This window comes from Rhodnius prolixus, unplaced genomic scaffold (assembly GCF_049639745.1).
Source record: "Rhodnius prolixus isolate KJV_2025 unplaced genomic scaffold, Rpr scaffold_4, whole genome shotgun sequence".
Classification (NCBI taxonomy): domain Eukaryota; kingdom Metazoa; phylum Arthropoda; class Insecta; order Hemiptera; family Reduviidae; genus Rhodnius; species Rhodnius prolixus.
Genome location: NW_027411614.1, coordinates 43,465,284 through 43,481,253, shown reverse-complemented (window position 1 = coordinate 43,481,253; position 15,970 = coordinate 43,465,284). Strand labels below are relative to the sequence as shown.

Sequence of the window (15,970 nt, the reverse complement as noted above, 5' to 3'; positions counted from 1 at the left end):
GGAAGCATAAGTGCTTTAAAATTAATTACTCTTTCTTTCTAGTATCATATTTCTAAAATTGTATTCAACTAGCCAGTCATTTTTTTTTAATTGAAAGTTAATAAGTTAAAAATGTAATTAAGTTAGAATAGATTAATGTGCTAAATTATGATTGGTTCTGCTTCTTCACTGAGGCGCCGCGGAGCCAGGTAAATTCAAAAACTCGCCCACATCATGTTTGCCAGTGTTCGTGTTTTTTAAATTAAGTTCACAGGTATTGTATTTAAATATATATATATATATTTTGCAGTGATCCATTCTTTCAGTAAATGTTAATATGATTAAAAGAAAACAAAAAAAGTACTAAAATTTATGAGGTTTAATTATCTACAAAAACTGTTTTCTTTGTCAGCTTAGCTTATTTACGCTTTAATGACGAACTGTATCAGCTGGCCCGTAGAATTTTGCCTTCCTATGAGTTTCTTACTGCTCACAGCCCGATGAAGGTCACAGTTATCTGTGAGAGAGCTTACTTACTTTGAAGAGAGTTGTAAGTACTTCATACAGTTTCTACAAAATTATTTATTCTGAGAAAGTAATTTTTACTATAGTTTAAATCAGATATTTCGCTTAGTTGCTAATAGACGACAAAAGGGATATTTAGTCAAGGACGGTCTAAGGAAAGTACATTAAATCAATTTTTTTTAGATTTTTTAAACAACATCTTTATTAATTTTCTTTAAATTTGATTTAATAATTGTAAATCAGATTTATAACTATAATTTTTCCATTAAGATTCTATTAAAAGCAATTAAGGGAGGGGTGGTTGGACTCCTTAAAATCTTGGGCATTTTGCTGTCTTGCCACCTATATAATTCTATTAAAAATTGTCTAAAAACATAAGGGTCTAATTTGCAAATTTCAAGAAAATTGCTGTTTTTTAAATGTATAATTGACCTTTTCTAAATTGGCTCCTAGACTATTTTGTAAATTAGTTTTAGTTTGGTAACGTTTCTCTGTAAAGTTGCAATTAAGTGTAACGAACAGAGAAAACAATTTTTTCAAACAATAATGTTGGAGAGAATTATTATGAGTCATATTCCGGCTTTGAAGAACATTAATCTTCTTCAATAGATTGCAAGTTTAGTGTGTTTCATCTAGTTAATTGTTTTAGAGTGCGTTTTTTTTTTTTGTTTCTTGATTTAACAACTTCTGCCAGAAAGCAATTGCCATGTAACTGCTTATTAATTTTGTATTCACTTTTCATTAAAAGATTTAAGAAATAGAAGCGTTTTTTCTATCTGTTTTGAGGGAGAATAGAAAAATGCCACAATTTATATAAACATTTATATTAAATCTTTTTTTTTAGAATAAAAATTTATTTATTATATTTAAAAAACATAGATTGACAATGTTCAATTTGATCCAATGCTTGACAACAATTCTTTGAATAAACCTGCTCTAAGTGACTTGATAATAGTAACATTATGTCTTTTGGTGTTCAAATGGTCAATGACGATTTGTCCTCTTGTGTAAATGCCAGTCAACTCTACGGTTGCATTAGCGGAGAACTTATTCTCTATCACTCTAGGCTCTACCACAACCGCAGCAAGCATTGTGTCAGCACTCACCCAATTTGTAAAATTCAATCTTTGCATTCTCGACAATATTGGTGCTTCAATTTTATTTATAAGATCCATGGCCGGGCCACCTTTTTGCCCAAGCTGATTCCTGAATTCCTATAACATTGTAAGTAAATATTATTCCTAATGCGTTAAAATAAAATTTGAAGGATTCGCCTTCCAAAATCAGCTCAAACAAAAAAAAAAAAATGTAAATACAAAATCGAACCTATACAAAATTAGGAGCTATCAAAGCAGGCAATCCTAATAATCTACTTACTTCAACAATTAAAAAAAAAAACACTTTCAATTTAGTTGAATTTTGAAATTAAGGTTGTAGCTACCAGCTTTTTTTTAATGCAAAAATTGGATTATGAAATATTAAAAATTATTATGGAGGAATTGTAGAAATTATTGTTGCTGCGATAGAGAAAAGGTTAGATATATAAACCGATTCAATTTATCAAATACATGTGTGAGCTTGCATTCAATGCACACAAGAAAGCCAAGTAAAGAATGCACAGATGTATTAAGGTAATAAATAGAAGTTCTATGAATTATAATATAAAAGTATGGTTGCAAATAAAACGTACAAACGTTAATTTTGGTGTTAGACATGCCTCCCATGGCAAAATTACTGTTTTTCGTTCCATAGCTGACAACACAATAAACGCTGCTTCAGGATCTGAATGGAAATTGAATTCTGCACATCTTGTAGTATTTCCTAACGCTGGAACACATAACACGATTTTTTTTTTCAGAATTTTAGTCTACAAGGTCACCTTTCGAAGATATAGCGTTTCGTTGAATCCCACAGTTCCATGCCGTGGGCCCTGACGGGCTTTAATGCACTTCCATAAATAAGTCTTCTGTTGTCTAAAGCGAGTCTGATCTGTGTCTCGAAGTCTTTTCGGCTGTCGGTAGCATTGTTAAGTTTTATTCTTCATCTATTAGGATTCCAAGTCTTCTGTCGAGATAAATTCCAAGATATTGCACTACCTTCACTACTGGTAAAGAAATTGGATTGTAAAAGGTAGGATGAAGAGTGATCGTCACAGAGTGAAGGTGATTTTTTTTTGTATAGTTTTACAGCAATTTTGCTTTAGAGGTGAGGTAGAACTAAAGGTTTCTATGTGTGAATTTAGTTAAGGTGGCAGTATTAGAAGCATAGGAATAAGTTGTCTGAACATTTAGTCATGTACAGGATAGAGTCTAGAATGCTACCTTGCGGAACTCCAGCATCAGCATACCTGAATGGAGAAAGAATAGACCTACTTCCACTCAAAAATATCTATCAGGCAAGTGAGAGTTTCAATTAAGGAAATGCGATTGCTGGAAGGATACTCTTGAGCTTCCAGAGAAATCCAATATGCCACACCCGATCGAAGGCCTGCTTCATATTAAGAAGCACTCCAGAACAGCACTTCTCGTTAGTAAATTAAAATATAGAATAGAATAGAAAAATTCTGTATTTTGTGTTAACACATTACAGGGGTTCTGTGCTAAATAATAAAAAGTAAATAAAATACATAAAATAAAATAAATTAAGATAAATTGGCAACTGACATAATAACTAAAATAACTGTTCCAATTCCAGTATAAAAGAAAAATAATAATAATAACAATAATAATAAATAGAAAATAATATTAAAACAATACAAATATAATAATAATAAGAAATAACAAATGGTGTTCTCTACATATAGTTTCTAAATAGTTTATTCCAAATGAATAGCAACTTTTAGAGCTACCATTCATTTAGAACAAAAGATCTTAAGTAAATTAAAATATAAAAACCTTTTTATAAAAAAAAATATAAAAATTTAATGAACTTTGCAAAATTTTAAGTACTTACCTGTGTAATTTCCACCCATTATGAAAATCTCTTTGACATTTTCAACAAAATCTGGATATGTTTTAATTGCTAGTGCAATATTTGTCAATGGGCCAAAGCATGTTAGCGACACTTTCCCTTAAAATCCAAAAAATAAACCAATTAATATTTTGAAATAAGTAATCTCATAAACATTAAACAAAGTTTTCAACAGTTCCTTCTCAAACATCAATACTACAAGAAATTTATAGAATATGTAGTGGGACGATAACTAGCAGAGAATGGATGGATCATTTTGATCAGCTTTTGAATAAAGAAGTAAAAGCGTTGCCCTTCTTGTATGCTCCGCCACAGACAAGTGTGGAGACACTGGACTCTCCTTTTAGTTTTGAAGAATTGGAGGCTGTATTGATTAAAGCGAAGACAGGCAAACCTCCAGGATTTGATGGAATACCTACAGAATTTTTTAAAAATAGTCCAAAAAATTATTTGGAAATATTACTAAATGTATGTAACTATATACTTAATACCGCAGAGCTGCTTAACAGTTTTGGGAATGCAATTATTTTTACATTATTTAAAAAGGGCGATTGTAATGATGTTGCTAATTACAGGGGTATAAGTTTTATGGACTCAGTTTCTAAGTTGTTTGTAGGATTATTGCAAAACAGGGTACAATCTTGGGCGGAAGAGAATAAAATTGTAAACGAATGTCAGGCGAGCTTTAGGAGGGGGTATGCAACGGAGGATAATTTAATTACTTATCTAAATATAATTAAGTTAAAAACAGCTCCGAAAAGGGTAAACTTTTTACTCTGTTCGTCGACTTTAAGTCAGCCTTTGATTCCCCCGACTATAAGCTCTATTCCATGGGCGTATCATCTAAATTTATACAAATCTTAGAGAGCATACAAAGATACGTCATCTGCAGTCTGGACCAGAGATGGGCTGACGAACATGTTTGTACCTAAAGTAGGTCTCAGGCAAGGATGTATATTATCACCAAATTTATTTACATACTCCATTAATGATCTTCCGGAGTTCCTCGAAGGCGGTGTTAACATTGGAAATAGAAAAGTAAATTGTTTGATGTTTGCAGATGATATTGTCTTGATGGCAACTGAACCTCATGGATTACAGACTGATAAAAAGATTAAGTGAATATTACTCATTATGGAATTTGGAGATCAATTTAAATAAAACTAAAGTAATAGGAGGAAGACTTTCTAGGAAAGAAAAAGGACGTATCAAAAAATTGTAATCGTTAACTACTATAAGTACCTTGGAGTTGGTCTCACCCCACAATTATCCTTGAAGAAACACTTCAAAGATAGATTGACCATTGCAAAATTTGGGATTCTTTTATTGGTAATAAGAATATTAATTTAGCAGCAAAGTATAAAGTTTTTGAGGCTGTTAGTAGATCAATTATTGGTTATGGAGCCCAGGTTTGGGGATATGATAACATAAAAGAGGTGGAGGATGTACACAAATTTTTTATTAAGAAGTTGTTTGCTCTCCCAAAGAATACGCCTGATTATGTATTATATATAGAGACTAAAAGAGTCCCTTTATATTTGTACACATTGAAATTGCACTTGCAGTATTTGAATAAAGTATTTCATATGCCCGAACATCGTTTACCGTTAATTGTTGCCGAACAAATAATTAAAATATTTTTTGGTATCCGAAACTTGTAGAATTAAGTAGTAAACAAGGATTAATTAATATAAACTGGTTAAAAGAAACCGATATAAAATGTGAATTAAAACAAGGTGTCAATTATTTAAAGTTAGAATTTAGTAATGAATTGTATAATAGAGTGGAGAAGTCCAATTTTCATTTAGTGTATAAGGATGTGAATTTCAATCTAGATAAGAATGCGTATATTAAATTGAATAGTAAGAATATAAATATGATGAGTACCATTATAAAGGCAAGATCGGAAATGTTAAATCTGAACTATGCAGTAAACAGAAGTAAAGATCGATGGCTTTGTTCTTTATTTAATCTCAAACAAATAGAAAATACCTACCATTTTGTTGGTGTCTGTCCCGTGCTAAATGAATTTAGATACATGTGTTTCAAAAGTAAAAGTTTAAATTATCGAGAATTTATTTTGTATTTAAACGGGAAAAATTGGCTGGCGTTATATAAATTTATAATTATCGCGGGTGGCTACAGACGGTTTATGATAGGAGAATTCAATTTTTAATTAAAGAATTTTATACGCAAAAGTAATGTAATTAAAAGTAATATCAGTATAATTTTGTATGTTTAATAGTTCTATTTTTTTTCTACAAAAACAATAAATAATAAAATAACTAAGTTCTATATTTTGTAAGTGTTTATATGTTGTATTAATTATTCAGGTTTAGTAATGGTTTGCATCTGATTTGAAATTTAATCATTTATACCTTATAAAAGTATGTCATTTTTGTTATATTTGTTATCAAGGTAGACCTCTGATGGTCTATCGACCAAGAGTACTGCTTTAATTTACTTTAATTCAATTATGTAATATGGAATTGTATTTTTTAATAAAGCTTATTATTATTATTACTACAAGAAATTCAAAATTCTTAAAATGGAGATCAAGACTATGGTTTACGGTTTGAGACAAAGGAATTTTTTTATATATATAAACTTATAACTTCCCACCACGAAGAATCTTCCTGCAATACCGGTGAACCGTTATTCTCAACAAAAAAGTGACTTCTGATAAACTGAACCCTTCTCTAATAGACTGAAACATATATGTATTATACTTTACCTTTATATTCAGAAGTTATTCTCTGCAGAGCGACGATTGCATTCTCCTTCCGAATCCTTGCATTGATAGGAATATCAGGCAACGCCACATCACCAAATCCATTAACACCATGAAAATACTTTAAGTCAGTTGACAATTCTATAAACTCAAGCGGTATTAACTGGGAGTCAGCCCCTTTAAACACGGGGATCTAATAGATGGAAAATATATTCGTATCAGAGAATTAATAGAAGAAAAAACACTTCCTAATAACTACAAACACGATTTGTAATAGTTACCTGAGACCTTCCAATAGTTGACAAAAAGTAAAGATTATTTTTGCATACATTATCGACTGAAGTGTTTCCATTAACACAAGTAATGCCTAAAATTTCTATATCTGGCCGGCTAAGTAACACATATAAAGCCCAAACATCATCCACACCGCTGTCATTATCCACTATTATTAAACGTTTCATTTTCATTGGTTAACAAACTTGAAAAGTGTCACTCTGAAAAGAAGTCAAATGAGGGGGGGGCAATTGTGTAAAATAAAACGTTAAAATTTAAATTTAAATAAATGTCTAAAGGATGGAACAAGGGCGGGGGACACCACCAACACTTGAAATACCCTTTTTAAGTAATGATCCATGTTTATTCACCAATTAAAGTAATTAACAAATCCTATGTTTAATTTTAAACAAATACCAGGCACGGTTATAATGCAATTAAAACAATTAACAAATTCTTTATCTATTTTTTCCTTAAATAGCAGACACGGTATTAGGTGACACATATTCAATAAACAATTAATATAATTACAGAATCCTATGTCTATTCTTTCATGAATATCAGGCACGGTATTAGGGGAAGGAGACAAATTTGACAATACAATAAATGTCCAGGGCTGTGTACAAGGAAAACTCTTTCAACTATTTACAGAATACCAGACGAGGTATCAGGGCATGAATAATTATTGTGACAACTATCCCCACCCTGCCCAAACAACCAATTCTGCCAACTGACAATTGACACTCAAAAAAATCTAGTCAAGGGGGGCCGCAACTTTGTTGGAGGACTAAACTCACTCCATTGAGGATCGCGACCAGGGACATTCCACTACTTACGAAAGGAAATCAGTATCGATTCTTCCCCTTAATACCTGATGTCGAATACCCTTCCCTGAACAATACTAAGTATCCATACCATAATATTGAGAAGGTAACACTTTCATACTTTGGTGGTTAGGAAAAAATGTTTTTCAATGCCTCAATCGTAAGGTTTTTACTGCTAAAAACGTGGAGCACACATTTAGCTGGGACAGTATCCATTACACAACACTATTGAGGCAAATTGGGTTTAACTGTGTTTACAGCCAATTATGGAAACTGTTGTATCTGTAAAAGTCGACGTCACCTCCTGTAATGTCGTTACGCTACTACTTATTGCCTTTACTGAGATATACTCCCATCTCTGCCAACAACGCTGTACGGTAAGTAGGATTTACTCAAGGAACATATAATATTCAATTATTTATTGCCTGACTAATGTTACCTTTTTATGTTTTAGTTTTATGTACAACAAACGATAAAGTACGATAAAACAAAAATTAATACCAGCAAAAGGATTCCAGAAAAATATACCAATAAACCTTGGAACAATAATGTTTAGAGAAATACTTTCTTTCTTTGCTTTGATGTTCATCCAGGACAGGTATTTGGTGTTTGGAGGCCCAGAAGGGTACTAAAATAGGGTTTTGTAAGATACTTTATAGAAGTGACAACTTTTTAAACTCTATAAATCTAGGTATATTTCTTTTAATGAATACACAATGATAGCTCCGTATCAACATATAATTTATCACCGAAATGATTATTACAATAGGTAATTCTAATTATATGAAATATTTATTTAATCTTTATTTCTCCACCTATTTGTGAGGTATTTACTCTCTTGGTTTGACGTTTATAGTTTCCTCAGCTGGAGACCTGTGTCATACAAACACAAAGCCATTAAAAAAAATATATATTTAATGAACAGAATAAACTCGAACACACCAAACAGTCATCCCGTACCAAACAAACAGTCAGCTAAGCAAACTATATCATTATAATGCAAAAAATTAAATTAAAAGTGTGAATCTTTTCTCTCTCTTTAAAAACTGCTGACGAAGTTGATAAAGCAGTTTACAATCTTGACAAATGCAATACAGACTTCCACCTGGCAGTTGACCACACCCACATCGGAATACTAGACAATATAGCTTACCCGTAGAAACACGAATACTCATAAGAGAAAAAAGAAGAGCTCGAGCGCTCTGGTAACAGACACGTTATTCTAGTGACAAACAGAAGTACTTTAGACTCACAAGACAACTGAATAGAAATTTACAAAAACTGAAAAATATGACGCCTTTATTACAAACCTAACTACAGACCGTAAATCTCGCTGGACAGCCACGACCTTGCAACGAACTCAACATTCCCTTCATACACCAACTCGCCGAGACGAAATACCAAAAGTTCCATGCTGCTCTCTCTGCTTGCTCTAATCCTCTTTTACTGTCTCTCGCCTCCTCTGACATTCCTAACAATACTCCTCGCCGGCTGAATGTCCCCGCGACCTCCTGTATGAAGACCATAAACATCATTCATATCCTGTAGAGAGTGCTACCGCTGGGTAGTTTCCTCCTTCTAGCCTGCCAAGATCTTGACTTCGCCACTATAAGTGCTGCTAAAAGCAAAGCGTGGGAGTCCAGAGTTTTGGCTTGCCTATCCGTTATTGTGCCCAGTTTGAACAGATTCTTTAAACAAAATAACGTAATTTTGACAATAAACTGAAATTTGTTTTTCATATTTTAAACCACCATAACTTTTGAAAAACCTAACCGATTTCAAAAAATTGTTTTTTGTTTTTTTAGGAGCTCAAATACTATAAAAATATGTAAAAAAAAATATAACTTTCCATTTGAAAAAACAAAGTTGGATGCTGTATCTCGAGATACAGGAGTTTAAAAAAATGTGTCAATCACTGAAAATAAACTAGACTAAAAATGATTAAATACGTGTTTTTATTTTTTCGAAATTTCCCCCCGTTTAAAAAAAAGTGGGTGGAGCATATAACTCTGCTCACCCTGTATATACACACTGTAAACAGCTAAATTTTAAAAAAAGTTAATAATTCAGCATGTTGCTTGTCTTAATATTTAAGGGTTTTCCAGATTTTAATATATACGCATTATTTAATAAGTAACTTCACATGTTTAATATTTAATACAATTTGACTATTGTATGAATTATTCTTCATATTATAAACGAATTTAGTACAAGTCAGTGTCTTGCGCTTACAAAAAGCGCGCCCCCTCCTGTAAAATACAATTCTAAAACATTACTAACAAAAATACAAAAGTCATAAATACATACTAGGTTTCATTAATTTTGTTTCAATGTTTTTATAAATGTATTTTACAGCTCATTAATGTTTTAAATTTATTTATGTATTTATTTTAATATTTTAAATATCACATGCTTACCATGTGATGTAACCAAGAATGCAACCTCCCTCACTCAGACGTAAGTGTAATCGTTTGTAGTAGTATCTATCAATTTGGTATAGCGGTATGTATTTAAGTAGAATTTATCAACTGTTATACATTTAATCAGTTTAATGGATGAACGTCCAAGGGATTCAACCAACTGTAAAAGTAAGGTAATGCCTATTTTTTCAGGCGGACTTTACCTCCAATTACCAATTAGAAGTCGTGGACGGAGGCGACTAGCAAACGTATTTTACAATACATTTCTCCGTATTTGCTATATACCATTAAAAATTGGACCCACTAAACCAACAATTACATCTCAGCTTTGCGGGCATTGCCCATCGCCTCTTACCGCTCGGCTACGATGGTCAAGATTAGGCTACGATGCACTTCACATTCAGGTTATATAAATGTAAGTGTTGAGTGACATTTCAAAATAAGCATGTTTTGAGAGATATTATTGAAAAATTACTTTCTTTTATTACTAACTCCTTAAAATGAAAGTGGAGTTTTAATGAAGTTGATTTTTTTTTTAAATTCTTTACATTTGTTTTGGTTGATTATTATAACTGGATTTACACCTTTTCTATGGTTTCCATTATTTTTATCGCAAATATAGCTTAAATCTTTTATATAAACCCTTATCTTAATATTTGAAGGCCGAAATTTCCGAACTTATTGCACAAAGCATCAAGCTTCGTTAACGCTTTATATAAAAATGTTGAATCTTTTACATTAGATTAGGCAGCGTAATTTTTATTTTTTAGAATAAGTTAAGTATTAAATTTAGCTAAAATTGTATTCATGGAAGAATTATAAGTTTGATTGTAATTTGTTCTTTAATAGCTTGCTGAAATAAGCTTATTGGTATAAACTACAGCCAGGAATGAGCTCTCTATCTTTTTGCTCTGCTTTCCAACACTTTGCCCGGTTGTGCTTAGTAATGCTCAGCTTTCATCTGGAAATGATTACCTCTATGGACTCTTCTTTACATCCATTCCGATAATATTAGCTGATTCTCATGCAGCATATTCTGGAATATAAAGAAATAAAGGAAATCTACTTACTACTCTGCCTGGTGAGGGACTGTTCTTCAGGTAGTCTTTTCTATTATTTCATTCGTTCTAGTATTGTAACATAAAATAAAACGTATTTTCTGATAAATAATCTTTCCCTTTTAATCTGAATCAATAACTTTAAATTTTTATAAAATTTGATTGAAATACTGCCGAATGCTGTTGCATTTTGAATCAAACATCGGCTATATTAAACCTTTTTCAAAATTAACATGAAATATCCGATCTATTTAAAAGAAATAAATTTCCTTAAACAAAATTATAATTCTATTGGAAATGTTAATATTTTAACATGCATTTTTATTTTTTAAACATATTTACTTAATAGAAAATAAAATCGTATTGAATTTTTGGAAAGAATTCATTTAAATTGAATTCTTAACAAGAGTTAAGTAAACATTGTAAATATTTCTTTGCTTTCATGATTAAAATTAAAAGTTTGAACAAAAATTGAACTTTTTACATGAAAAATAAATTAAAATGATTTTTTTTTTCTGATAAATTAAATCGTTCATTTTGACTCTGAAAAAGAGAAAGTTTATTTTTTTGAAAAAGTTGTTTTATTTTTTGTTGAAAGAAATTTTAATTTGATAGAAAAATTCAGCGTCTACGTTCATGTGAATTCCGAATAATTTTTCACTTAAATAGAACTATTTTGCTAAACATTTTTAATTCATTTTGATTCAAATAATTGAAAAATGTGTTACAGAATAGAATGGATAAGAAGATTTTAAATGTGACATATTTTTTAGTTATATTGAGCTTAAAGATAAATCGTGTTTTTTTTTTAAATAATTAGTATATTGCAGCATAAAAAGATATACAGTACCGAACAAAAGTCTGCATACACCCTGAAAATTGGTATTTTATCTCGGTCGGAAAGGTTAGGCGGATGCCCACTTCTCGGCTTACTTTCAACATTTTTTTTGGTTTTTATAATTTCTTATCACAGTCTAGACACTCGCGTGGCTTCTTTGAATAATGTTTGCAACGTTACGATATGAAAATCCTTGATTATTTAATTTAACTATTAATCTGCGTTCTGACACAGGAATTTCCTTTCTTTAGTGAACCATTTTAAATAATAATAAATTCTTAACTAACTCAGATCCGCCTATATTCACGTTTCAACTAAAAGTAATAAATTTTAAATATTAAGATTTACCCTAACTAGTAAGTATGTACTCGGATTATAATAATATTGAATTAATCAATTCTGTATGTGGACTTCTGTTCAGGGAACTCCGATCTTTTTATTTATATGCAATGGGAGATGGCAGAGGTCGTTTCATCTCTCATATATATATTTAGTAACAATAGTTACAAATGTTTAAATCACATTTTTACTCTAATAATTCTTTATTTTGAAAATTCCCGAAATATTGTGGTGTATGTAGACTTTTGTTCGGCACTGTATAAAATATGCCTATAACTTTATGATTAAAATTAAATAGTTTTGAACAAAATGAACTTTCTTCATGGTAGTTAAATGACAAATGGTAAATAAAATAATATTTGTTAAAAACTTAAATCAACTAACTTATTAAACCAACTTAATGAATCAATGATTAAAATTTGTAGTAGTAAGTGCAACTTGACTAAAACAAATTTAACAAAAGTCAAATTGCAACGTAGGAGTAATTTAAGTTCAAATAATTTTTTGTCACAATCGTTTACAATGCTACGAATTCATTTTAAAAGGCTGATCCGTTCAAAATCTTCAAATTTAATTTTTTATTTATTCCCTTTATTCCTGTGAGATAAAACTGTTTTTTTTTTTTTTATTTTAAACAGTTGGGTTTTATTTGTAGTATCATTAAATAGAATGGTTTTTAATTGAAGATTAACTCTACAAAATGTCGATTTGATTTTCAGATTGAATACAGCCAATACTAGGAGTACTACCTGCAAAACTTATATTAAATGAAGTTCATGAGAAAAATGAAAAAGACGTTGAGAAAACATCTATCTAACTAATGGGTATGTACAAAAACTTATGTTATGAATCAAAAAATTTATTATCTAGATATGTGTAAAATGCATGGTTATGTCACTACCTTATTTATTATATGATTTTTTTACTTGTAAAAAAAAGTATTATTTAGCAGGAGAACAAAGAAAAACGTTTAGTTTAACTAAAAAATCTATTTATTGCATACCTATTTTTTGTTACATAGTCTTAGTTTTTTAAAATCTATGATAATGATATATACATATATTAATTAATAAAATACAAAATGAAGTTTTAAAATACGTAGTAATTTTATCTATCATTGGATAAAATGTTTCTAATTCAAGAATAACTCTATTAAGTGTTTATTTCATTAAATAATGATTTTCAGATTGAAATAGCCAATACTGTGAGTACTACCTGCAAAACCATCCATCAAGTGAAGTGGAAATGAAAAAGCCGTTGAGAAAACATCGATCAAATGAGTAAGTACAAACAACTTTTGTTATGAATCAATTACTTAAAAAATCTGTTATTTAATATGTAATTTGCATGATGATGGCACTATCTTTTTTAATATATGATTTATTGACTTGTATTATTTAGCAGGAGAACAAAGAAAAACGATTAGTTTCTTTAAAAAAGATATTTATTGTATGCCTTTTTTTTTACATAGTCTTAATATTATTTTACATTCTATGACATGAAAAATTACATATATAAATTAGTAAAATACAAAAAAAAGTGCTAAAAAACGTTTAAAAGTTACAAAGAAGAAAAATAATTAAAAAGTAAAAAATTAGTTCCCAAAAAATCCGTCAGAGGGCGCCACTTATCAGACAGGTGAGAAAATAGTTCCAGAAGTTGCCACCAGGTAGCAGTGCTGCAACCTTCCCTATATATACGGCAGCAGCACGAATTCTCGTCAGTACGACTTGAGTGATGCAGGGGGGTAGATCGCTCGTCGCTCCAAACATATGTAATCTAGTCTAGTCTTCTAAACATCCATCACCTCTCTTTCCTATAAGAATCATGAAGGTGAGGTGAGGAGATGTTGTCGCTTCGACGGTTCTCCCCACCCTGCCCCGCCCTTCCAGCGAACTTAGTTATATAGCCTCCTAGAGCAAGATGGCGGCACTAAACTCACCTGATCCACTGCCCACTAGATAGCTCCAGCTGTCCTACTGCTCCCACTCTCACGACCCTACCGGCCATTTTAACCTTCCCTCTTGGTTTTCTTTTTTACTTCTACCACTCTCTAGACTCTGTAACCTTCCTTTTAGGTTATCCTTTTTATTTTTTCGCATTTTCTACATCATTTTGAAATATTAATCAAATATTTTCAATTTTTTTCGTTTAATTTTTACTTTTTCATATTCATTAACAGATTTAATGGAAAAATAAAATATAATTTTTTTTAACACATTAATTTTTTTTTTTTTTTTAACATGCAACTTTTAATTTTGATAAAATCATGCATATTACTCATAATAACTACTTACTTTTTTTTTTATAGATTCCTATCCAATGTTTGTTGGCACATTCATATTGGATTAATCTTTTACATCTTTTTCACTTGGGCTTCCATGGATGACCGTTTTGCAGGCAGTACTCTGGGAATCACCAGTATTGATTCTGAAAATCATTGTTTATTGAAAATTAAATTAAATTAAAATGTTTAGTAAGTTTTAGCATTAAGAAATACATCTATAACACTTTATGTATATTATAAAGATTAAATAAAGGCTGTAATTGAACTAAAAAAAATTTTTTTTTTTTTTCAACCTGAACCTTTTCATTCAATGATAATGAAATATATTTACAAAAACACACTTCTTCCATATGAATAAAATTAATTTAATTGGAAAAATATAACACACATAATCTACTAACATTATTATTATGAAAATGAATTGAAAAATTATTAGCTCAACTAAAATAAGTTGTTGTATTTTTCAATTAAAACTTTACCCACAATTAACAAAAATTAAAACTATTTTTTCAGTAATAAAAAAAGTATAATATGAAAAAAGTTTTAGTTTTTGTTGTATTACTCTGAACGTAATAAATAATAAGATAACACTTACCTGGATGCGAATCACTTCATATTTATGGCAGTGCTGATAAAATACATCTCAGGTAAAAGATGAGCTTAACGAGGCTGCAAGTTGACAAAAGGCCCATTTATGTTAGCACTGCATGAAATGAAAAAATACGAATTTTTTACAGCGTAATTTTTAAACCTAATTATTTGTCTATTTCTTTTTTGTCAATCTATCTACTACACATTTCTCTATTTATTGTGTACTAATATAACGGGCATTTGCCCATTAAGTGTACTTTAAACACACAAACAAGCACCAAATATATTCGTATTAACGAATATTATTTATATATTTTGAGTGAAATTATGAAAAGAACAATTAGTAATCTTAAAAATATTAAATCCGAAGCCCTTATTTTTAATAACTTATAATCTTAATAATCAGTGTAAGAAAAATTTTGAAATGCAATCGGTACGATTTTCAACAAAACATTTTTGCTTTTAAAATATAATTACTATTTCATTGTTACAATTACTCTTATCTCTTTTATATTCGATACACAATTTGCGCACATATTAAAGTTACCTAAAGTAAGTAACATTAATGTTGAAATAATTACATGGTTTCTTTGAAATTAAAAACAAATTCTACATACCCATGCGATCTAGCGGAAGAACTGAGAACTAATCATTGCTGAGTAGTTATTGACCTTTCCAATAGATTGCTCTTAACAGCAGTTTTTGTCGCTTCAAATTGGAATTGTATTCATATCCCTGTAATTATTAATATGCAAAATGCTAATAGTTGTGAGCATTGGTTGGCAGTTTTTTGACTGCTGCATTAGCTCATTAGCTCGACTAAAAATAGTTCTATGTGATTGGAAAATGATGCAGAATTGACACGCATGATTGATGGTGAATTTTTCAACGAAAACTTTACGCATAATCAACAAAACTTTCTAGACCTATATAGGACTACGTTATATACGCGTATAACTTTTTTTTTACTTTTTAAAATGTAATATATTTATGTATTTGTCTATTTTTGTCACTCTAGTATACATTTTTCTATTTACATTTTTTATATTTTCCTATAAAATATACTCTAAATTCACAATACACACAAACAATATAATACACTCAGTGACAAAAAGAACTGGACACTTATATTTAA

At 30.2% G+C, this 15,970-nt stretch overlaps 1 protein-coding gene and 1 long non-coding RNA gene across 5 annotated transcripts; one reads left to right on the top strand and one right to left on the bottom strand.

Annotated features, from left to right (window-relative positions):
- Positions 1-95: 95 nt before the first annotated feature.
- Positions 96-14,513, top strand: LOC141456088 (uncharacterized). Of its 4 annotated transcripts, XR_012459578.1 has the most exons (9): positions 96-253; positions 392-529; positions 2,796-7,679; positions 7,757-8,071; positions 9,108-10,137; positions 10,572-10,822; positions 12,677-12,781; positions 13,144-13,237; positions 14,269-14,513. It is a non-coding gene; the product is annotated as an uncharacterized lncRNA (long non-coding RNA). The 4 variants fall into 4 exon arrangements; XR_012459581.1 differs by having other exon boundaries at positions 2,796-7,945; positions 9,915-10,137; XR_012459580.1 differs by having other exon boundaries at positions 2,796-8,071; positions 9,915-10,137.
- On the bottom strand, positions 1,312-6,672 carry LOC141456080 (nucleoside hydrolase-like). Its single transcript, XM_074131711.1, has 5 exons — positions 6,487-6,672; positions 6,209-6,398; positions 3,457-3,573; positions 2,195-2,331; positions 1,312-1,718 (listed from the first exon to the last, which is right to left on the bottom strand). The coding sequence occupies exons 1-5, from the start codon at positions 6,670-6,672 to the stop codon at positions 1,395-1,397; spliced, it is 954 nt and encodes a 317-aa protein (XP_073987812.1). The 3' UTR covers positions 1,312-1,394.
- Positions 14,514-15,970: the final 1,457 nt, after the last annotated feature.